Here is a 23,783-nt window from a genome sequence, read left to right on the forward strand (position 1 = left end):
CTTCAGCTTCAGCATCTGACCTTCCAGTGATTATCCAGGACCAATTTCCTTTAGGAGTGACTGGTTTGATCTCGTTGCAGTCCAATGAACTCTCAAGAGTCTTCTCCAACACCACAGTTCGAAAGCATCAATTCGTCAGTCCTCAGCCTTCTTTATGGTCCAACTCTCACATCCATACATGACTACTGGCAAAAACATAGCTTTGACTATACGGACCTTTGTCAGCAAAGTGATGTTTCTGCTTTTTAACATGCTGTCTAGGTTACCACATATCAAACAAAACAAAATTAAAAAGCAACCCACAACCCAAGTACTGACGTTATTCTTGCCTTTTATTCCAGCATCTCCCAGAGCTCCAATATGTACAAACTTCATTTATACACATATAATATACATCATATATACGTATTTATATATATTCACACACCAGCCCACACGCTCTCATTCACTCACACGCACGCACCCCTCCACGAGGGTCGTGTGGCCGCCCTTGAGCCCCGCTTGGGCCCAGACAAGAGGCGCTGGGCTTGCCGGGCAGTTGTGAGGTTTTGTTTTGTTTTGTTTTTTTGCTTTTAAAAAGAAGGTCATCTCCTCCGGAGGTGTCCTCCATCTCCCCAAACCCAAACCACTCCCCTGAACACTGAAATTGTTTTTTTCTTAAAAAGCAAGAGGTTTCCCTCTGCTCCGCTCAGGTACATGGCGGAGTTCCAGGCTGTTGTGGCCCCGTGCAGGCCCCTTAAGGGCGAGGCCACTCAGTGCTCCTGGGGACCCTGGACCCCGGGAAGGGCCCACTGCAGGCCGAGAGTCTAGCGGGCTGCAGACAGGCCCGCCGCCACGTGGCACGGGCGGGGCTACGGTGTGACCTGGGCGGGGCTACGGCGAGGCCTGGGCGGGGCTACAGCATCAGGGGCGCCTGCCAGATGAGGAGGGTGCTGTCCGTCTCCCCGCACGGGGCCGGCTTCCCGGGGCTGCCAGCGGCGCTGCCGAAGTTGCGGTAGCCGCGCCCTCCAGAGATGATGGCCACGGAGCAGATCTCCTTGCGGTGGGCGTCACGGGCACAGGGCCGGTTGCGCACCCAGACGTCGGGGTCATCCACCATCTCGTAGATGGAGCCGTCCTCCTCACTGTGCTCCAGGGCCGAGCCGTCTGCAGGCTCCGGCTCCCGCACGGACAGCAGCGGGCCCGGGAGGTGGGAGGTGGAGCGCAGGCGGTACTGCAGGAGGATGCCCTTCTTGCGGATCAGCTCCCCGCCCACGTGGCTCGCGGGCACGGGTGCGGGCTCGGGAGCCGGCCCGTCCGGCTTGTCCTCCTCGGCCTGCTGCCCCTCGGCCTCCTCCTGGTCACTCCGCAGGATATCGGGGGCCAAGATGCTGGTGGCCACGGCCAGGAAGGCCACAGGTCCACAGTGCCCGTTGAGCGACACCATGCCTTTCCCTGCAGGAAGGGGGCAGAGAGAAGGGGCCCAAAGGCCCAGAGTTTTAAAGACCCATTGAGTCTGGAGGAGAAGGGGACGACAGAGGATGACATGGTCAGTTGGCATCACCGACTCAACAGACATGAGTTTGAGTAAGCTCCGGGAGTTGGTGATGGACATGGAGGCCTGGTGTGCTGCAGTGCATGGAGTTGCAAAGAGTCGGACATGACTGAGCAACTGAACTGAACTGAACTGAGTCTCTTGGAGAACTTCCTGGGTTTCATTTTTGGCTTATTTGGGTTACTGCCATCTACGTTGGCAGCTTCCCGGAAGGCCATGGGTCTGCAGGAGTGCTTGCCATGCTCCAGGGCTACTTCCTTTGGAAGAGTGGAGAAGGGGAACACAAGTGATCTTATAAACCACAAGGGGAACCTTGGTGTGGAAGCACCTGCAGCTCCCTGCCTGGGCCATCCTCACGTCTCCATGCCTTTGCCCAAGCCATCGCCTCTGCCCAGGGAGCCTTTCACATCTGCCTGACTCAACACCTTGGCCTCGAGGCCCGGTTCAGCCCCTCCACAGGGCTCCCTTCTTGCCTTCACCCATGAGAGACTATCAGTCCTGTCTCTGCTCCGCCGACCCCAGGACGCCTGCCATCATGGCACGTGCTGCCCTGGCTGCACCGCCCCGACCAGGCTGTCAGTACGTGCGGGCGGGGTCTCTGCCCAGCACATCCCTGCAACCCCAGGACGGATCCCGGGATGAGAAAAGTGACCTAGTGATGAGACCAGGAAAGCAGTAAGTCCCGCAGTTTAGGAAGAGGGTCTTCTGGGGCAGAGAGGCTTGCGGTCCACCTGGGGTTGGTTTCCCTCAGGCCGTCTCCCTCCCACTCCACTCAGCCCTCCCCTCCTGCAGCGGCTGGAAGAGGCCACTTCATCATCCATCCCTCAGGGCAGAGGCAGAGACGGGGCCCAGAGCTCTGGGGTCTTGCTGACCCTAGATCCCAGCACCACATCAGGGCGGCCCCTCCTCTAACCCAGGCAAACACAGTTGTACGTGGACCTCCGTCCCCGTGAGCCCTCCGTCCCCGTGAGCCCTCAGTTATTTCTGTCTCTGGAGCTGGGACACGTGGAAGCTGCTGTGGCGACAGAGCGGGAGGCTGAACCTCTCCTGTTAGTCGGGTGTCTCGGCCAATCATAAACCATCCTCTCCTGTTAGTCGGGTGTCTCGGCCAATCATAAACCATCCTCTCCTGTTAGTCGGGTGTCTCGGCCAATCATAAACCATCCTCTCCTGTTAGTCGGGTGTCTCGGCCAATCATAAACCATCCTCTCCTGTTAGTCGGGTGTCTCGGCCAATCATAAACCATCCTCTCCTGTTAGTCGGGTGTCTCGGCCAATCATAAACCATCCTCTCCTGTTAGTCGGGTGTCTCGGCCAATCATAAACCATCCTCTCCTGTTAGTCGGGTGTCTCGGCCAATCATGAGCCATCTGGCCAACGTGCCTGCTGCGCCCATGGCCAGGTGAAGTAACTGAGTCTCAGAAAGAAGACCTGCAAGGAGACTGCTGGGCCAGGTGCTTTAATTCCACCAACAGGACACTGGGGAACGGACCGCGTCCTCAGATCAGAAGAGCCACTGACAGGACAGAGGACACTGGGGAATGGACCCGTCCCCAGATCAGAAGAGCGCGCACACATCTGGGCACAAGACCCACCCTCCCCTGGCCACGTGCAGCTGACTCCCGGGTCTCACCTGTGATCTTAGGGATGCCTTCCAGCCGAGGCACGGGCAGCAGCACGATGACGCCCTGGTCGGTGCCCACCCAGAGCAGACCCTGGCAGATCAGGAGGCTGGTGACGCACAGGTGCTTCTGGCCTGCAGAGAGAGAAGCCCGCATGAGCAGCAGGTCCTCCTGGGGGCTGGCGGTGCACGGGGCCCCCAAAGCTGAGAGCACGGCTCCTCGGGCTGCTCTCCTGAGACAAGCGAGAAGCTGGACGGCCCTGGGATTAGGAGTGGGGCTTGGGAGGCTGACCTGGCTGGGCTCTGGCCCTGGGTCACCCAGCCTCCATTCCCTCCTGTGTAAAGCGGGCCTGCCTTGGGGATACAATGAGGGAATGCCACAGTGCTGGCCCACGTCGGCTCTCGATGCAGTGGCCGGCTCACCTGGCATGAGGTGCAGGCTGAGGGCCCGCCCATGCCAGGGACATAACTGGCCAGCTGGGGAGTAGAGAGAGGCCTGGGGAGGTGCAGGTTGAGGGTGAAGCAGACAGTGCAGAAGGGATGTGTGGGGAGGGGTCTGGGCAAGCTGGCAACCCTGTGGGTTCCAGCCCGGCCTTGACATCCTGCCCGCACGGGCCTTCCTCCCGCGGGGGCACAGATGCAGTCCCAGGCCCCGTGGTGAATGGGCTCCCAGCACCGGGAACTAGTGTGTTTCTGACGCCGGTCCAGACTTGCAGACCAGTTCTTGTCGTCACCCCCTGGCTGGCTCTGCCTTTGAGGGGGAGCAGTGGCAGGGGAAGGTGGGTCCCTGTGCCCTTCCGGGGAGGAGGCGCAGTGTGGGCAGCACAGCCCAAGCCGAGAGCAGGGCGCCAGGCGCAGGCACCGGGTCCAAACCCCGGCTTGGCCACCTCCTGGCTCCACGTCCTTGGGCCAGAAACAGAACCCCTCTGAGCCCGGGTTCCCTCACTGCACAAGGCGACGACGACGGCCTTTCACAACCTCGTCCTGAGGAGTAAGTGAGCCAGTGGCTGTGAGTCACGTAGCCCAGAGCCTGGCACAGGGCACGCGCGGCTGGGTGCCGGCCTCCACCGCTGCCGCTCTGTTGCTGACAATTCCGGGCAACGGGAAGGGGCATGAAGCAGGCGCTGGGGGCCCAGGCCTGCCCTCCCAAAGGGCTGTCTCACCTCCAGCCTGGATCCTCCTGCCCCCTGACAGACCTAGTCTCTCCTCAAATTCCAAGTCACGCCACGACATGTGAAGTGATGCTCGGAACAGGGGGTTCTCAGGCTGGGCTTGCATCAGCACCAGCAGGAGAGCTGACACCCTCCCCCAGAGGGTGGGGCGCAAGCCCACATTTCCAGCAGGTTCCCAGGGGCACCCAGGCTGCTGGCCCCGGGGCCACACTGTGAGAAGTACTGCCTTGCAGGTTCCAAAGCACTTCACACACCTGCCCCAGCCCGATGCAAGCCTTGAAACAGCTGAGAGGGGAGCACGGCCTGGATGCTGTGCCCATTTTCCAGATGAGGTCCAAAGAGGTCACCCAGCTGGTGAGTGCGGGGCAGGGTGGGGGGGCAGAGTGCGAGTCTGTCACTTATTACAGCCTAATGCTTCTATACTGCCTCTCCGCTCTTTCTTTGCCTACACCTCATCGCAGGTGGGGCCTCGGTTCCCTGACCAGGAATTGAACCTGCGGCCCCTGCACTGGAAGCACGGAGTCTTAACCTTTTGACCTCCAGGGAAATCCCTGCCTCTCTACGCTTGAGCAACTTGCTTGAGTTCCACGCTTGCATGTGTATGGGCTTCTTCTGCAGAGTCTCAGAGCAGACTGGTGCAGCTCCCAGTCACCCCAGAAGGAGGATTTACTAACTTGCGGTTCACACAGCATTACCTAACACACTGGTCTGATACCTTCAACCACCCATTCACTCAGCACCCCGGCACATCCCCAGGACCTACTATGGGGGGGACACTGCATTTGGTGCTGGAGGCAGAGGGGAACCGCACAAAGTTCTGTTCCTAAGGAGCAAACATTCTGGAACTTTCTATGACAAAGAAAATGTTCTCTGCCCAGTTCAGTAACCATCAGTCCCATGTGGCTACTCACACTTGAAATGTGGCTGGTGGCACTGAGGGACTGAGTCTGTAATTTCACTTCACTTCAATTTTAACGGAAGCTACCGTATTAATGGGGGCTTCCCTGGTGGCTTAGACAGTATAGAATCTGCCTGCAGCGCAGAAGACCTGGATTTGATCCCTGGGTCAAGAAGATCCCCTGGAGAAGGGAATGGCTCCCCACTCCAGTATTCTTGTCTGGAGAATCCCATGGACAAGAGGAACCTGGTGGGCTACAGTCCATGGGGTCGCAAAGAGTTAGACACAACTGAGCGACTCACACACACACACACACACACCCCGGTATTAATGCAGCCCTGGGAGGGGACGGAGGAAGGGGAAACAAAAACAAGGAATGTAGACACCAGGCAGAGATTCCAAGGGGGTGCTGAGGCAGACAGTAGGTGCGAGGAGTCTCGGGTTTCATGCCTCATTCTGCTTCCTGGGAGGATGGGGGGGCAGGAGCCAGGAGACCAGATCTGATGACAAGGGGAGGCAGCCACGCCAAGACCCAAGGGAAGCTCTGGAGACGACACGTGCAAAGGCCCGGTGATGGGAATGAGCCAGCGGCTCTGCGGAGGACAGAGTAGCGCAGGAACCAGGCGCCCTGAGATGACCGAGGGCGGGTCGGAGGGTGGCCAGGCCGAGGCGAGGGCGGGGACTGTTCACTCTGAGCATGACGAGGCGTGGCTGGCGGGTCTGAGCAGGGGAGCAGCGCACCCCGATTTTAGAGAAGCCTTTTGGTTACAACGTGACAGAGGGTGGGGTGGGGTGCAGCGAGCAGAGAGACGAGCAAGGCAGGGATGATGGGGTCCGAGGCGCGGTGGTGACAGGGAGGTGGTGAGAACCAACACACTGGACAGACAGGGGTGGGGAGGGGAGGAAGGACGGCTCCCAGGTCTTGCGTGTGCAGCAGCCGGGTGCAAGGCAGCGCAGCAGACAGCCCGGGACGGGAGGGGAGCAGGCTGGGGGGACGTCCAAGCTCAGGACTCGATGCGTCTGAGACGCGCATTAGACACCCGGGTGGAGCTGCTGGCAGGCAGCGGGATATACGAGTCCGGCGACAGGATGCAAGTTCCACAGGTCACGTTCATAGTGTGGATTCCATGTGCAAATGCAAACCAGAGTGGGGGAAAGAAGCTGGCGTGTCGGGCTATTTCACAGACAGCGTCTGGGTTGGGGGAGCTGGGACTCTTCTCCACCCCCACACCAATTCTGGGAGTGTAGGCCCCCCAGCACCAGGACCGGCTCCTGGGACGTCCAACAGCGGGTGCCCCAGCCCTCGGGACTCAGGAAGTAAGCGCAGGAGGCTCCAGCTGCGAGCCCCTCCCGTGTTCTCTTTGTGGCTCTGCTCAAGCTCTGGAATTCCTCTGTGTTCTCTGTGACATGTGCTGTTTGCCTCCCCAGATGTAAGCTTCCCGGGGGCAGCAGCTTATCTGTGTGTCAAACGGACTCCCCAGCACGTTGATCAAATGCCCTGGCTCCTGGTGGACACCTGCAGAGGATCTGTGAACTCAGATCCAGAGTGGTCGCCAGCGGGAGAGCTAAGGCGGCGGGGGCAGGAGAGAGGTGGGGGGTTAGCAGGTACAGACTGCTGGCCTCAAACACACACACTGCGGAGGCACGCCCGCCGCACACGGAGCACAGCCGGTGCCACGCAGTAACCGGTGAAGGCGTGCGGCCCTTCAAAACTGTGGGTCGCTACGTTGCACACCTGCGGCTTCTGTAAGAGCGCAAATCAACTAAACTCAATAAACACTTTATAAAAGGGCCTGTGATTAAATGAGAGGATGAACGAATGACAGCAGAGGAGGGAACGAGGACGTGGGCGTTGGCGTCTCCTACCAGCTGCGTGAATCCACGAGCCACTTTCTACCATCGCTCAATGTACGTGCTCTGCTCAATTTTATGATTATTAGAAATTTTATATATGTATATAACACACACTGTGTGTATATAAATATACACATATATACCACACACTATAATACATTACACACAGTTGAGCACAGCTCTTAGCCCATAATATACAATCAATAAACGGAGGCTATTAGGAAAATGTGATTATGAAAAGGACCTAGACCCAAATGTTTTAAGATCAGCTCCATCAGAGCCAGAAATCCACGAAATAATCAAAGCCAAGAGAAGGAGCAGTGGCAGATGCCTCCCTCCTACATGCCTCCCTCCTATTCCAGGGCCCCGGGGACCTTAGGACCAGCAAGCGACCATTTCCTGATGCCCTTCCCTCCCCCGAGCCCCCCAGAGCACAGACACCCGGCAAATGAGAGAAGGCGGCCACAAACCACAAGAGGTGCCAGAACGGAAAAATGACTTCATCTGCAGACCTCGTTCTGGGCCCTTCCTCCTCCCGCTTTGCCTCGAGGAAAAGAGCAAGGCACTTCACAAACAGTCCAAAAGGGGGGAAAAAAAAGTCTAATGGTGGATAAATATTTTATCACAGAGACTTAATGCGGCAGTGCTCAACTCACCCAAGCCATCTATCTGGAGATATACAACTTTAAAAAGCTTAGGCTCTCGGAGAACATTTTATTAATGACCTGACTAGTCAAGAGGAGGAGGGAGTTTAGGTTCAAAACTGCATTAATACCAGTCAGGGAGGCGAGTGGAGGAAAAGGGTCCGGGGGAAGGAAGCGCGATGAATTTTTAACACGTCCTTAAAAAAGACCACACTTAAGAAGAGGAACAAATTCATTAGTAATTACACAATTATTTCATTTGGTGGTGTGGGGGGAGAAAAAAAAATACCTAAAAGCCTTTTAAAAATATCTCTAATAAAGAATTTAAGAATCCTGCTCTGCTCTCCCGCCAGGACACAGTATGGGCTGGATTTGAAGGCCCCCTCCACCCAGGGCTGGCTCCTCTTGGGCTTGGGGCCTCCCGGCCGGCAGGGCCTGGGGCTGTAACACCCGTGGGCTCCTGGTGTTAGGAAAGGCCAGGCCGTGGGGAGGAGGCCCGGGGCTGTGACACCTGGGGACCCTGGGGCGCTGTCCTCACCGGCTCAGGTCAAGACCCGCGCCTGCACTGACAGGTGGGGCTGGAGCGCCGGGCCACGCAGCTGGCAGGGCCTGTCTGACTCTGGGCTCCTATCTGGCCCCACGAGCTCAGCTCCGATCCCAGGCCCTCGTCGTTCAGACTGGGAAACAGACGCTGGAGAAGCGGGAGGCCGCCCGGTTAGCCCGTCAGACGGCTGTGACCCAGGTCCGGGCTCTGGGCCCCTCAGCAGAGGGACCTGAAGCTGGTCGTTTAACCCCCGGGGACTCTGGTTACCTGTCTGCAGTCGTCCTCACGGTAACGATTGCCCTTTCTTCTGATACGTGTCTTGAAATTGTGTTAGTCACTCAGTCGTGTCTGCCTCTTTGCGACCCCATGGACTGCAGCCGGTCAGGCTCCTCTGTCCATGGGATTTCCCAGGCAAGAACACTGGAGTGGGTTGCCATTCCCGTCTCCAAGGGATCTTCCTGACCTTGGGATCGAAACCAGTCTCCTGTATTGCAGGCATATCTTTTACGGTCTGAGCCACCAGAGAAGTTCTTTTTTAAGGGTGACTAACTGCTAAGAACAAGTCAGTCACTGGACGTGAGGACACGTTTTAAACGCGCGGGGAGGGCAGCTGCGCAGCAGGAGCTGCTGGTTTCCGCCCTCAGCAGGTCCGTGCACAGCCGGCCCCGGCCGCTGGGCACGCTCGACTCCTTCTCTACTTTGCTCCACCACCCCCAGACTTTACTGAGAAGATGAAAAAGGCCCATAAGGCTATCCATTTTTTCCCCATTGTTCCACTAATGTGAAATAATTTAGCTATCAGCGCAGATGTGGAAATATTTCTGTGATACTGAGAAATTTTTACTGTAATTAAAATAGATTTACCTCACATAATGGCTAAACACTATGCGAGACAATGAAACTGAAGCTAAAAAATAAAGAAAGAAGGGAGGGAGGGAAGTAAAGAGGGAGGGAGTGAGGGAGGGCCCATGACAAAGGTCCCCCAAGCCCCTACCCCACACCCTGGGGGGCAGGTTAGAAAGGCGTCTCTTTTCCTCATGGATAACCCAGGCCTAAGCAAGGCATCTTCCTGACAGTATTTACCCGGAGCCAGGAACCACTGCCCACGCCACAGAGGGACCAGAGGCTCCGCTAGGCAGAGAGACCTGCTGTGACCCCACAGCGGCCGAGCCGGGACCCTGGCCGCTTCTGAAACCACCTCTCCCCCGTTGCACGCAGCCAGGCTCTGAACTGAGTCCAACCTGACGTGACTCCCAGTCCTGTCTCTGGCCGTGCAACCACGGGACAGCCACTTTACCCTGCCGAACAAGCCTCAGCTTCTGCATCTGTAAAATGGGGACAGTGAGGTCCTGATTACGTAAAGCCCTTGGCGCCCAGCTCAGCATAGGGCTCCTGGCGGAGTGCAGCCTCTGCGTACCGCCGCTGTGGCTGTTGACCGTGTTGTTGGTGAGCATCCCCTGCTACGGCCACCCGTCTGGACTCGAGGACTGGCCGGTGAGAGTGGCTGGGGGGCAGCAGGAGCCAGGGTGGTCGCTGGGCAGCCTGTGTGGAGTTAGGGACCAGGCCGCTGGGGTGGAACCCTGTGGCCTCTGAGGTGCTGCCTGGCGTGACTGCCCTCTGCCCAGCCTCACCAGGCAGGAGCCCTGGCCCCCGGCTCAGCGCATGCCACTCCCAGCCTCTGCGGTGGCCATCAGCCGAGTCCCTGTCACCATCAGCTCCGGGCCAGCCCGCCACACCTGCTGTCTCCCTGGCCCTGGGGTCCTTCCCAGCTGCTGCCCCCAGCCTAGCCGGCATCCTCCCAGACCAGCTCCGGGTCAGTCTGTCTGGTGGAAACTCAGGGGCAAGTCTAGCTGAGGCCCGCTGGCCCTGAGGGCTGCTCTCAAGCTGGCTGGGGGCAGCAGTGGGCCCTGAGCACGCGTCTGTCCTGGCTCCCAGCATGGCTCACAGGGATCAGCGCTAAGGGCGAGGCCTGTGGCCAATTCCACGGAGGCCTCGGCAGACTCTGGGTGAGGGGAAGGGTGCAGGGTGCACCCAGATCGTAGCCCTCCCTGTGGGTCCCACAAACAGCCCTGCAGGGTGAAGCACCGGCCCCAGGCAGAGGACATCAGGGCCTTCGCCCTCCCCTTGACCCAGACCCTGATGGCAGACTTAGAGGGACCCCAGCCTTTCTTCAGAGACCTCTAAGGAAAGAGGTCCGTACTTGGCCTCTCTGTTTCTCTTTGCTCATTTTGAAGGGGATTTGAGGCAGAATTGGGTTTGAGGAGTGGCAGGTATAGGTGGGCTGGGCCTCCTGTCCGACATGGCGCGTTAAGCAACCTGGCTCGCGGGAGTCCCCAAGCTTGGAGCCTGCCTCCGCGGGTGCCGGCCTGCTGTGCTGTGGGGACAGCCAGAAGGGCTTCCGGAGGGCAGGCCTGGGTCGGGACCCTCAGCCAGCTGCTTACCCCGAGGGGCCCGGTTCTCGCGGCCGACCAAAGGCTGCCTCGAGGTTCGTGAGATGGGCTGGCCCAGCTTGGAGGCCGCCTCCCCCGTGTCTGTTCCCCCGTCCACAGCCCCCCACCCGGGACAGCAGGGTCTCACCTGGGAGCAGGAAGGTGGTCCTGGTGGCGATGTTGATCTCCTGCAGATGCTCCAGAGTCTCAGTGTGGAAGAGGCGGATGGAGGAGCCGGAGGAGAAGGCCATCCAGACGCCGCTGCCCGCCTTCACCATGTGCGTCACGCTCACGGCTTCATCCTGGTGCGCCTCGAAGCTTTGCTGCGGCACAGAAGGAGCGCTGTCCGTGACGGGCCGGCCGGCTGAGCCTCTGGGGACCAAGCTCACCCAACCCCGAACCCAGGTCAGAGGGAGGGGACCTCAGGAGCTCCGGGCCAAGCTCACCCAACCCCGAACCCGGGTCAGAGGGAGGGGACCTCAGGAGCTCCGGGCCAAGCTCACCCAACCCCGAACCCGAGTCAGAGAGAGGGGATGCAGGAGCTCCGGGCCAAGCTCACCCAACCCCAAACCCAAGTCAGAGAGAGGGGATGCAGGAGCTCCGGGCCAAGCTCACCCAACCCTGAACCGGGTCAGAGGGAGGGGACTCAGACGCCCCGGGCCAAGCTCACCCAACCCTGAACCGGGTCAGAGGGAGGGGACTCAGACGCCCCGGGCCAAGCTCACCCAACCCTGAATCCGGGTCAGAGGGAGGGGATGCAGGAGCCCTGGGCCAAGCTCACCCACCTCTACCTGAACCTGGGTCAGAGGGAGGGGACCTCAGGAGCCCCGGGCCAAGCTCACCCAACCCCGAACCCAGGTCAGAGGGAGGGGACTCAGAAGCCCCACACCGGTGTGCTGGTAAACGCTTAACAACTGGCGGGGTGAATCCTGGTGTGTTGTGTCTGTTGATTCCTGGGATGTCAATACTTCTAAGGTGGCCCAGCTCAAGCTACCCACGGGATAGCACTGAAGGAGGAACAGGGAAAGACAAGCGCACACGAGGCTCGACCGTGACACGAGGGAAGGACAGGGCGGCAAGTCTACGGAAGAGGAAGTGGCAGCTCGCGCACATTATCTAAAGTTACAGAGGCACAGAAAGAAGAATCGAGGCTTACTAATTGTCCTACTGAAAAAGAGTCCCTTGGACAGCAAGGAGATCAAACCAGTCAATCCTAAAGGAAATCAACCCTCAATATTCATTCGACGGACTGAAGCTGAAGCTTCAATTCTTTGGCCACCTGATGTGAAGAACTGACTCATTTGAAAAGACCCTGATGCTGGGAAAGATTGAAGGCAGAGGAGAAGGGGACGACAGAGGATGAGATGGTTGGATGGCATCACCGACTCGATGGACATGAGTTTGAGTGAACTCCGGGAGTTGGTGATGGACAGGGAGGCCTGGCGTGCTACAGTCCATGGGGTCGCAGCGAGTCGGACACGACTGAGTGGCGGAGCAACAACAACAACAAAGGCACCAACAGAACAGAACCACTGGGGAAGGGAGGCGGGTGCTGCGAGCCAACCCTCATCTTCACTGCAGGGAGACACGACGTGTCCAAAACTTGACATATCCAGAAACAGTGGCGCAGACAATTAAGAGTCACAGGGAAGTTCCCAACGGCTCAAACACAGGACAGGTGAAAGTATGTCAGGGAGCAAGACTGGAGATGGGGATGGGGGTGGGAAGGGCCTTTCCAGATAAACCTTCCCATGCTATTTGATTTTCCTTTAAACAGGTGTATATAAAAGTTTGATCTTAAAAAAATAACTCTTGCAAAGCAAGGAGATAAATACCCAGCTTACCATCCAGCTCAGGAGAAAATCCAAGTTCCCTAGCTCAGCGTTTCAGACCCAGCTCTGCCCCAACTCCCGCATTCCCTGTCCAACCAAAGCCCAGGCCCGAAGCATGCTCAGGATGCACTCTGCAGCCACATCACTGCTCTCGCGATGGCCTGCCTGCAACGGGCATCACCCACTGCCCTGCTGGGAACAGCTTTGCAGAACCTGAAGACTTGGCCTCCACGAGGCCCACCCTGGGCACCCTTGCCCTGGCCTTCTGCCTGCCATCTTCCAGCCCGGCGACATCTATTCCACTCTGGCCACGCTTGGCTCTCTCCTACTCTGGCCCATGGACTCCAAGGACAGACAGAGCCTCAGGCCCTTCGGCGTGCCCGGCAGACACCTCAGCACACGGTGAAATTTGATCAAAGAGCAGATGGATGGATGCTTGAAATCCAGCTACAATACTGGGTTGTTACTTAAACATCAACAAGCCCCAGCAGAGCAGACTAGACAGATGCCTGATCACTGGGGACAGTCAGGTGGCTCTGGCGCATCCACCCAGTGGACCGTCCATCTACTCAACATTGTGTTATTGTCTACAGAAAGTGGGTGATGAACATAGAAAAGCGAGAATGTCATAGCAGTTATTGTAAAAAGAAACAAAAAGGGCCATCTCCAAAACCAGGGGAGGGGGAGGGGTGGGGGAGGGGCAGGGGAGGGGCGGGGAGGGCCAGGGGGAGGGGGCGGGGAGGGCCAGGGAAGGGGACAGGCTGGGAGGGGAGGGGGACGGGCAGTGAAGCCTGCACAGTGAGGATTATTCCAGGGCAGAACATGGTGACTTTCCTCCTTTCTGTTTTTTCCATTTTTTTTTCTATAAAGATCAGATTTGGGTGGAAACCCATGACTCTAGGAGATGCTGGCTAGAACATGGGCGTGGAATCAGACCTGCTGCTAAATCTCCTTTCCTCAGTAACCTCCCAGGCTGGTGCCTCCATCTCCCCATTTGTAGGTGGAGATTGTCACAAGGGTTATAGGGACTTCTGGGTGAGGGAGGGTTTAGCACAAACCCAGTTCTTAATACAGCCTCCTTCGTCCAGCAGATGTTCTGGAGACCCTATGATATGCCTGGCGTGGGTTTAGATGCTGGGAATACAGTGATGAACAAGATAACCAAGGAGCCCACACGGTTAAGACAAAAGCTACTCCCAACAGTGATAACCACTGCTCAGAAAAGTACCGAGAGCCCATTAAGATTGGGTGGCCAGGGACAATCTCTCTAGAAAGTAGCATTTATCAAACGTAAAGGAATCAGCCCTGGGATATGGGGTAGGGGGGAGAACACTCTGGGCAAAGGATGCAGCAAGTGCAAAAGCCCTGGGGCAGGAATGAACGTGCTGTGTTACTGGGTCTGTTGGGAGTGCTATGGCAAGACAGAGGTGGGAGAGGCAGGCAGGGCCAGGTCACGCCAGGTAGCCCTGAGAACCCTGGTGGACTGATTAAAGTGAGGGCGGGGCCGGGCCTGCTAAGTGACCAGCTCAGGTTCACCTTGGGAAGAAGCTCGGTTTGAGAGCTATGTGGTGGCAGGCAGGAATTCTGGGCCTTGCACGGGCTCAGCAAGTGAGAAACGGCAATAAGGCTCTCTGTTTCTTCTGCCGCAATCACCCCAACCCTGGCTCAGCCCCAGGTCCGTCCCGGCTCAGACCACCAGAGTTTTCCCGCCATGATAAAGAAGCTGGGGCAGGGGGTCTCCACCAGGGAGCCAGGGGGAGCCAGGCTGGTGAGCTAGGTGCGCACCCCGATCAGGACGCAGGGCCCCGGCAGGCAGGACTGCGAGCTGGCCAATGAGACAGCGCTTTCTGAGCCCGGTCCCGACGGCAGGACTCTGCAGCCAGGTGGGGAGGCCGGGCGGGCTGGGGTCACAGCAAAGTCCAGGGTCCTGACGGGGGCCTGAGGGCAGAAGCTGCAGCTCCTCTGAGGTGGGAACGTGTCACATCCATCGGAGCGGGGGCTCCCCAGGGTGGGGGGGGGGAGGGTCTCATATCAGGCCAGGGGAGGGGGGCGGGGGGAGGGGGTCTCGTATCAGGCCAGGGGTGAGGAGGGGGTCTGCTATCAGGCCAGGCATGGTCAGAGGCCAGGCAGCGCCTCCCTCCTTTTCAGACTGGGGACTCAGACTAGGGCCTTCTGTGGGGGTGTTTTTCTGCTCCTCCTTCCTCAGCACCCCTCCCCAGCCTCCAAAAAGCCGGCTCCGTCCATGCAGTGCAGGGCAAGGAGGGGAACGTCCCTGTCTCTGGCCTCTCACTCAGCCCCGGCAGCGCTGGCCGGAAGCTCCTTTCCCTAGAGGAGCTCTTCTTCAAGGAAAGAACCCCTTTTGGTGGGGAGGGGGGTTATCTTCCCGCAGCCCGCACTCAGCTTTCCTGAAGGCCCAGACCCAGGCAGAGTACAGGGTTCCAACAGGGCACCCCCTCCGCCAGCCGAGGCACCAGCAGCCCCATCGCAGGTGAGACTCTGCGGCCAGATCCACAGTGCCACCTAGAGAGGCAGACGGGAAGGGACAGGGCAGCTGGACGGAAGGGGCCCCAGCAGGCTTTGTCTGCAGACTTCTCCAAAAACCGGCACACACACACTTACACACGGATGCACACAGACACCAACAGGAAGGTCGGTGCGTGCTCACGCGCGTGCGCGACTCCTGACGGGAGGCCAGAGGCATTTCCCGACTCCACAAAGCCAGACTGCACCGCCAGTGCAGAGAGACCTGGGCGCAGGGAAAGCCGCCCCGGCGCTGCAGCCAGGCCGCCCCGCACGCTGCCGCCGGAATCTAATTAAAAGAGAAGTCAGCAGTGGAAATCCAGGCTCATTTCTCCAGAGGCGTAACAAGTCTGTCTCCAGGCCCAGAGGGCTTTGCCTGAGGCCTGTGCAAACCTGCCAAGTCCAATGGTGAGGCATGGCAGGGGCGGGGTACGGGGCAGGGATGGGCATGAGCGGCGGCAGCCCCAGCGCCCCCCTCACTCCTCAGTCACCTCCGCGCCGCCCAGCACCCCTCCCCTCACCAGCAGCCTGCTGGGGGAAGCTGGGTCTGGGTGCCCTGGCGGGGCCTCCTGGGCATATGGGGCAGGGACGGGTGGCACCCTAGCACTGTGGGTCCCCAGGGGGCTGAGGGCGCTGAGTGCAGCACCCCTGGGTGGCAGGGGCTCAGTGCTGAGAGGCACGCACCTCATTTTGTTTCCCAAACATGGTGTGTTTGGAGACAGGAGCTCAGAAATCCTTCCCCAAGAGGCAGCCAGGCCATCCACTAAGGCTGGATGAAACGCTACCCACCTGGCACCCCGAGTCCAGGCTGTGGCTCCCCCTTCTCACCTCTGGACCCCTCCTCTAATTTCTGGCCAGTCTGGGGGGGGCAGAAGTGGGGCGCTACCTTACCGTCTAAGAGGCCTCTACCCGCCTTGTCCCTGAAGAAGGTCCCCCGCCCACCTGCACAACCAACGCAGCCATGCCCCTCCTCTGGGCCCCAGGAGGCCCAGCCCGCGGGGCCCCTACGGTCCAGGCTATTTACTGGCTGCCTCCCTGGCACTGGGAGCTGCTCTGTTAGGATGCGAGTCTGGATCACAAGTCTGCACACAGTGGCCCTGGGGCTACACCAGCCTGACCCCTGTTTGGTGAATCTAGTTTTACTGGAACATGGTCACACCCACATAGAGAAGAATCCATTCAAGCAGGTTGGGAACTCTGCCCTCTGACTACACAGCCTCGGTCCGTGTTTAAGGACAAGAAGATCCACAAAGGAACCCTGAACTCTGCTAAGCAGGCTGGGTGGTGCTCGTGCTGGAACACGCACAGGGACCCTGAAACCACATTGTGGGGCTGAGGCACACGCTATTATTAGGACCAGGGTCGGCGGCGGAGCTGCCAGCTGGTGCCAGCGCGGGAGAGGCAAGAGATGAGGCTTAGATCCCTGGGTCAGGAAGATCCCCTGAAGGAGGAAAGGCAACCCACTCCAGCCTTCTTGCCTGGAGAATCCCATGGACAGAGGAGCCTGGCGGGCTACAGTCCATGGGCTGCAAAGAGCTGGACTCAACTAAGAAACAAGGGGCGGGGGGTAAACAGCAAGAGTCAAGCGAAGCCTGAGAGGCGACAGGAGAGCTCTGCGACCTTGGGTTTGAGTTAGAGGCAGCAGTATGAACTTGAGATTTTTTTCCCTGGCCCTGTGCACTAGCAACGTCTGGAAGCAATGCCTCCCCAACGGCAGTGAGCACACCCTCCTTGGTTTCTAAACACCATCCCACGTGAAAGGGAAACAGGCAGGGCGCCCTGGAGAAATGGTGACTGGGGCAGGGGAAGTGCCAGGCGAGCGCAGGGTGTCCTCAGAGGCAGAAAGCAAGGGGGCGACCCAAGAGTGATGGGGAGCATCCAAAGGAGCCAGGAGCCAGCACAAGGGGTGCCTTTTGGCCGAATCTGAGACCATGTGGGCATCAAAACTAGCAGCAGTGGTCCTGGATGGTAGCTCGCCAGGCCTTAAAAATAATCCATGCGTGTCAAGTGGTAGTCAAGGAGGGCAGTTACGTGGCGGTGAAGGACAATCCTCTTTAAATAAAAGTTTGCAGTGAAAATTCGCTGAGGAACACAGTATTCTCCCATTTTTGCAAGAACTGCCCACAGTAATTACAAATAGAAGCTGGTACCCCGATGACAGGGACACCTGGCAGAGCCCACCTCAACCAAGCGACCAAGGATGGGACCAGCCTACACCCTCCCCGCCTCCCAGCAATATGACGGGAAAGCCCTGCTTCCCTGCAGAGAACCTGGCCAAACGCTCCCACCTCATCAGGATGGAATGGTGGGGCAACTCCAGCTGGTGGGACCTTGGACAAGACACAGGCTTGGACTTCTCAAAAAAGTCACTCTCGTGGAGACCACACACACAGGAAAAGGAGCGGAGTTCTCCTAGATTAAAAGGAGACGAGGGCTTCCCTGGGGGCTCAGGGGTGAAGAATGCGCCCGCCTAGGCAGGAGACACAGGTTCGATCCTTGATTCGGGAAGGCCCCACATGCTTCAGAGCAACCAAGCCCGAGAGCCTCAACTACCGAGCCCACGCGCCCTAGAGCCCGTGGTCAGCAACCAGAGCCACCGCCCTGATGAGACGCCCATGCGGCCACAAAGAGCAGCCTCCGCTCCCACAACCGGAGAAAAGCCCACGCACGGCCATGGAGACCCAGTGCAGCCAAAAGTAAATAAACACATAAAGTTATTTAAAAAATAAAAGGAGGCAAAAGAACTATGACCATCAGGTGCAACATGGGATTCCCAGCCGGGTGGAGGTGGCGAGGGGGGTGGCTATGAAAGGTGCTTTGGGGACAGACTGGGAAAATGGGTCCCTGGGCAGTAGATTCATGTGATGTTCCGGGCACGATAATGCTTTTGAAGTTAGGTCAGAGGGCCCTGCTGAAGCATTTAGTGTGACGAGTAAAGACATCTGCCGCTGGCTTCTAAATGATTTAGTCCCAAATGGCGTGTGTGTTTATGTATGATACGGGATACATGCGTCAGAGCCTATGGTACAGAGTGAAGTAAGTCAGAACGAGAAAGACAAATGTCGTATACTAACGCGTGCATGTGGAATCTAGAAAGATGCTACTGACGGAACTATTTGCGGGGCAGCAGAGGAGACGTGGGGCCTGGATTTGTGGACACAGCGGTGAAAGGAGAGGGTGAAACAGATGGAGGTGGAAACACACACACTCCCATACGCAAATGAGACGGCCAGCGGGCTGAGCCCAGCGCTGGGACCACCTGGAGGGATGGGATGGTGTTGGGGGGTAGGGAGCTTCCAGACTGAGGGAGCATCCATACAGCTGAGGCTGATTCGTGTTGCTGTGTGGCAGGAATCAGCATGATATTGTAAAACAATTATCCTCTGATAAAAATTGAAAAATTAAAGTTGTGTGGGGGTGGGAGGAGTTATTAAAAAAAAAGGCTGGCCGCTGGAGGGGAGGGCCCGGGGCTGCCTCGCGGCTCCAGCCCATCTCCAGAGTCCCGATCGTCACAGAGCTGGGAGAGTGCTGGGTGGTTCACGGGACACAGCCGATGGGCCGTGAGGGCCCCAAGTCCAGGGCTGCGGGCAGGAGCGGGCAGGCAGCAGGGACGGAGCCAGGGTCCCGCGGCTGCCCACAGGGCTGGGCCCCTCGGCCTCTCCCTGCAGCCGCTGCAGACCGCTGCTCGAAGGGTCTCAGGTGAGCGATCCCGTCCCAGACAGGGCTGACCCAGCCCAGCCGCATCCTGCACGATTTATGCGCTTCCAGGTGACGCGTCTGGGCCTGTTTCCATAAATTCCCAGGGTGAGCAGCTCAGCACTCCAAGTGGTTAGGGCTGAGATCACGCCATGGAGCCAGAAAGGGGGCTGGGCGCTCTGGGGGTTGGGAGCTGCGGAGGAAAAGCAGGAGGCTGGCAAAGCTCCAGCCCGCTGAGCGCCAACTGTCCACGCCCTGCGGGGCACTTCATCTTCCCGGAGGTCTTCATGGAAGAAGAGGGAAAGAACCCAGGACGGGACAGGGTGAGCCCAGGCGATCCACTGGGCAGGGGCAGGGCGGGGGCGTGGGGCTGTCCCCCGACACCCTCCTGCCGAGTGCCCCGCAGGGCATGGGCCTGAAGGGGCCCTTGCTTCCTGGTCCGCACTCACCTGGGAGGTCCAGTCATGGGCCCAGAAACCACCCACGGAGCACCCACCAGCACCTCCCCAACTTGCCTCCACTTGGGGGGCTCAGTGCCCCCGCAACCTGGGAGGAGGGCATCACCCTCCACCCTCTCCTAACAGGCAGGTCTGAGGCTCTGAGAAAGCTGTGGGGTCAACTCTGCCAGCCAGGGGACACCCCAGGATTAAGACCAGAGGTCACATTTGGAGCCGCTGAACCGAGCAGCCAGAGGTGGTCTTTTAAAAGCAATTAGCACACAATACCCTTCCCTTATCTGCCTTATTCTTACCAACATTTCACAGCTGAAATAAACAAATTGAGAGGCTGAGTGCCGTTCACAGAGGTGCAGTATTTGGAAAATTTGGGGGGAAAGCCAGGATTCCAACGCAGGGTGCCACACTCACCCCGGTATGCTCAGACAGGCCCCAGCTGTAGCACTGGGAGTCCAACTCCTTGTCTGGACAAAATGGGACCGTTGGTCACCCATTTACAGGACTCCACAGCATACACCTGACCTCCACGGACGGACACCTTTGGAGGGCTCCGTCCAAAGCTTAACACTCTGCCTCCAGAATCTGACCTGGTCAAGACCAAGGGATCCTGCGCCGGGAGGGAGGCTTAAGGCGTGCCTGCACCTCTGCCTTTTACCAGCAAGTCCATTAAAGCCTCTGGGTCTCAGTTTACTCATCTGTAAAGTGGGGACGAGGCCATTCCTGTCTAACGAGAGACTTCAACAAGTGTGGGGTCTCCTGGCTCAGGGCCACCCCGGAACCTAGAAGGGATAGAGTGATGGACGCCATCCCTGCCCCAGACCGATAACCAGTCCCAAACCTGTCTTCAACAAGCCATTTTTGAATGAACTGGGCAAAAATTTGGTGTGCATGGTACATTTTTCTAGAAAGATGATCAATAGTTTTTGCCAACATCTCCCAAGTGTCTGTAAACCACTCACCCCTCCAAAGTTAAAAACTCCTGCAACAGAGGTGCCTTCGTCACTAAGCACCTAAGGAGGTGGGTGCAGACTCCCTTTGGCACCGCGGCCACACCCAGAGCGAGACCCACAGGAAGCGCCCCCAGCAGGGAGCCTGTCCCGCTGCCGCAGTACATTCTGTCTTTATGAACAGAACTGTCAATGTCCCGTGATAAATCACAGTGAGAACCAGAAAATAAACGACAGTGGACAAAAACAAACAGCAGAGAACCACTAACGCAGACTGAAATCCCCCTGTGCGGCTGGAAGGCGCCTCAGAGCCCGGGCTGAAGACACGCTCCTCATTAGTCCTATTTAATCTCCTTCTGTTCCCTTCAATTATAGAAGCCCGGCCGCAGTGCAGAGGCGGAGAAGGGAGCCGGGGACCAGGTGAAGACCGAGCAGAAGACGGCTCGGGCAGCGGGCACCTGCTGCGCCTGGGCGCCCTCGCCGCCCGAGTGAGCGGAGGTGGGACGGCAGAGCCTCTGTCAGACCGGGAGGCCAAACCAGGACTCAGAGGGGCAGCGACGTCCTGGAAGCGCGGGGCTGAGCACACGCCCGACTCACCTCTGCTGGGATGTCGCGTGGCCAGAGCGCATCTCGTCACTGTCTCCTGCCCGTCTCCCTCCTCCTCACACTGAGAAGGGGGGCAGTGAGGGGACCACGGGGTCGCAAAGAGCGGGACGCGACTGAGCGGGCTCAATCGGAGGACCACCGCAAAGGTTCCACGGGCTCCTCCTCACTAAGAGCCGGGACCAGCCTCTGGGTGAGTCCCCATCAGCCTTAACCCACGGGGCGCGGGAGAGGGCTGCCTGTCACCCTGGGACCCCCTCTCCACAGCTGCACACAGGGGGGCCGCTGCCAGAGCCCGGAGCAGGCGTGGAGGCTGGAGCCGCCAGGGCAGAGGGAGCCAGGGTCGTCAGGCCGGAGCAGGGCGAGGCGTGAGGAAGCTCCATTCCAGAAAGGTCCACCATGGAGGCCTGGCTTTGATCCCAGCCCCGAGGGACGGATGGCATTGCGCCCGCCCGTCCTGCCCAAGCCAGTCCACACGGCGCTAGTCCGGGTGCCCCCTTCACAGGCCTGCGCTCAGCAACCACGGCACCTGCTCAACCGATGGGCCCCTGCTCAGGACAGCCTGGACCCCAGGGCCCCTGGGCTCAGTACAGAAGGTGAGCGGGCCCTGCCAGGCAGCGTCCTGCCCTCCCGCGCAGGGTGAGGCCCCGGGAAGGGCTGTACCTCAGACCACGTACAGATCCACACCCTGGATGCAGGGGTCCCCTGAGAGATCAGGATGCACGCTGACCAAGGCGAAGCTGGGACCCGTGCCGGGGGGCTGGATGCGGGGGGCAAGGGGACCAGGGCTTCCCGGGTGGCTCGGTGGGTGGAGAGTCCGCCCGCAATGCAGGAAAGTGCAGGAGACGTGGGTTCCATCCTCGGGTCAGGAAGATCCCCTGGAGGAGGGCATGGCCCGCCGCCTCCTGGGGGGTCCCTGTGACCCTGAGGAGGTCCTGTGTTCACCACAACATGAAGGCCGACTCCTCACCGGGAAGGACTTGGGAGTTTTAGGTGCATCTCAGTGCTGAGTCCTGAGGCAGGTTCTGTAATTTTCTCCCCATTTTAGAGGTGGGGAAACTGAGGCAATTGGTAGTGGAGCCAGGGACTGGAACCAGACAGACCGGCTCCCAAACCCACACTGACCCACCGTCTAAGCCCACTCGGACCACAGCAGGGGCAGCAGGCAATACCTCTCGAGGTTCCCACTGGGCAGATCCTCCCCCAGCCCTGCGGCCAGGCTTGCTAAGGCCATCACATGACCGACCGTGTTCACCCTCAACACTGGGCACCAGCCCAACCCTCTCCCCGAGTGATCCCTCGTGCCTGAGCGTCCAGTCTCCACTGTGCTGAGGCCCAGCCCGAGGCCTGGCATCCCGTGGCTCCATCCACGGCGCACTGTGTCTTCGCCAAATCCCAGGGCATTGGACAACAGGTCCTATGGTGTCTCCCCCCCTAATTCTGCAGCAGGGCTCGGGGGGAGAGTAACCTCGGGGGCGGGGGGACAGGGCTCGGGGGAGACTAACCTCGGGGCGGGGGACGCGGAAGAGCTACGTGCAGGGGGACAGCCTCTGACAGCCCGAGACGCGGGGGGACAGGGCTCGGGGGGCAGAGAACTGCCCTCCAGCCCACTGCCATCCCCTGCCTCCCGCCTCAGTCCCCCAGGCTGTACTCCCACCATCACCCCGCCCCACCCTGCCTTCCCTGCACCGTCTCCCCTTTCTCCCTCCATGGATTCCTGGAACCTGTTCCCTCGGCCAACGGCGTCAAACTACTTTTTTTTAAACCATGAAATCCTTCCCTCAACCTACATCTTTCAGGACAAGGGGAGACCGACTGTTAGAAGAAAGCCCTGCAATCTTGGTGAGAAGAAGGGGAGCTAGACCCCGGCCCTAAGCCCCCCGAGCCCCGCCCAGCATCCTCGAGGTGGGTCCCCACAGCCCCAGACGTGAGGGCAGAGGCCGTGACCACGGCCGGGAGCCCCTTTCGACCCCTCGGCGCCCTCCTAGGAAGGAACCCCAGGCCCAGGCCCACACTCCGTCCTCCATAAGTGGCCTAAAAGGAAGTCCCTCTGAGCATCTAACCTCAGTCCTTCATGCTGCTAGAAAACACTCACACTCCTTTGGAAGGCTTCCTTTAGAAAACCTTTAGAAAATCGATTTCTCAAGTTTCACCTGCCAACTTTTAATTAAAGCAAAAAGAACAGGATGACAACGATAAACGACAACAGACACATTAAAAAAAATAATAATTAAAACTGGTGAACTGAGACAACTCCATAGAGTAACAGGACCCCGGACCCAAAAGCCTGAGCAGCCTAAACACCAGGGCTCCGGGCCTCGGAGGCCCCTGGACACCTGCGGGCTTAGTGAATCTTTCCACCCCTCACGCCGATTTGCATACCATTACCCAAAAAGCCCTGCGCCTGAATTTTGCTTTTGCAAATTCCCACCCGTTTCATGTCATAAATAAGATAGGAGACAGAAAACTAATACAGCCCAGCGATGCATTATTCATGCCACGTCACACTGTTATGATAGATTTACAACAGCTAATACATGCAAACTAAGTTTGGGCACTAAACGTGAAAACCAAGGGTGGGGAAGGCGGTGGGTGTGGGGATGCGCAGGGGGAAGTCTGGTGGGCGCTGTGTCCAGGAAGCAGAGGAGTTTCTTTGCTGGCGTGCCTTGGTATCAGCAGCCAGCACTCAGGTGCCAGGGAGGCAGACGGACAGGCAGCGCTGGGCCCCCGGACAGCACGCCCGTGGGGAGGCGCCTTCCGTGGCCAGAGCGGAGCCCTGCAGCTGGCCGCCGACCCGCCCCAGATGGAGCGCACCGCCCTAAGCGAGACGCCCTCTGCCTGGGCTCCCTGGCATCCAGTGGCTCAGACCATGTGCTTCCGATGCAGGGGGTTAGGGTTAGGGTTAGGGAACCCCCGCTGGGGAAGATCCCACAAGCCACGTGGCAAGGCCAAAAAAAGTTTAAAAAAAAAAAAAGGAAAGGAAAAGAAATGCCTGCTGTCTTCACAACCCTTCACCGAGCATGCATCAGCCTGCT

General features: G+C 58.7%; 1 protein-coding gene across 14 annotated transcripts in view; it reads right to left on the bottom strand.

The window, feature by feature from the left end:
* Nucleotides 1–314: 314 nt before the first annotated feature.
* ARHGEF10L (Rho guanine nucleotide exchange factor 10 like) overlaps nt 315–23,783 on the bottom strand; it is a 170,607-nt gene continuing 147,138 nt past the window's right edge. For 12 of the 14 annotated variants that reach the window (XM_044938210.2, XM_044938204.2, XM_044938213.2 and 9 more), the window contains 3 exons: nt 10,844–11,018; nt 3,167–3,289; nt 315–1,434 (listed from right to left, as the gene is read on the bottom strand). In XM_044938210.2, the coding sequence (XP_044794145.2) occupies nt 896–1,434; nt 3,167–3,289; nt 10,844–11,018 (837 nt within the window). In that variant the 3' untranslated portion in view covers nt 315–895. The other 2 variants (XM_044938214.2, XM_044938215.2) reach the window with 2 other exon arrangements.

The sequence above is a fragment of the Bubalus bubalis genome, chromosome 2 (assembly GCF_019923935.1).
Source record: "Bubalus bubalis isolate 160015118507 breed Murrah chromosome 2, NDDB_SH_1, whole genome shotgun sequence".
Lineage (NCBI taxonomy): Eukaryota > Metazoa > Chordata > Mammalia > Artiodactyla > Bovidae > Bubalus > Bubalus bubalis.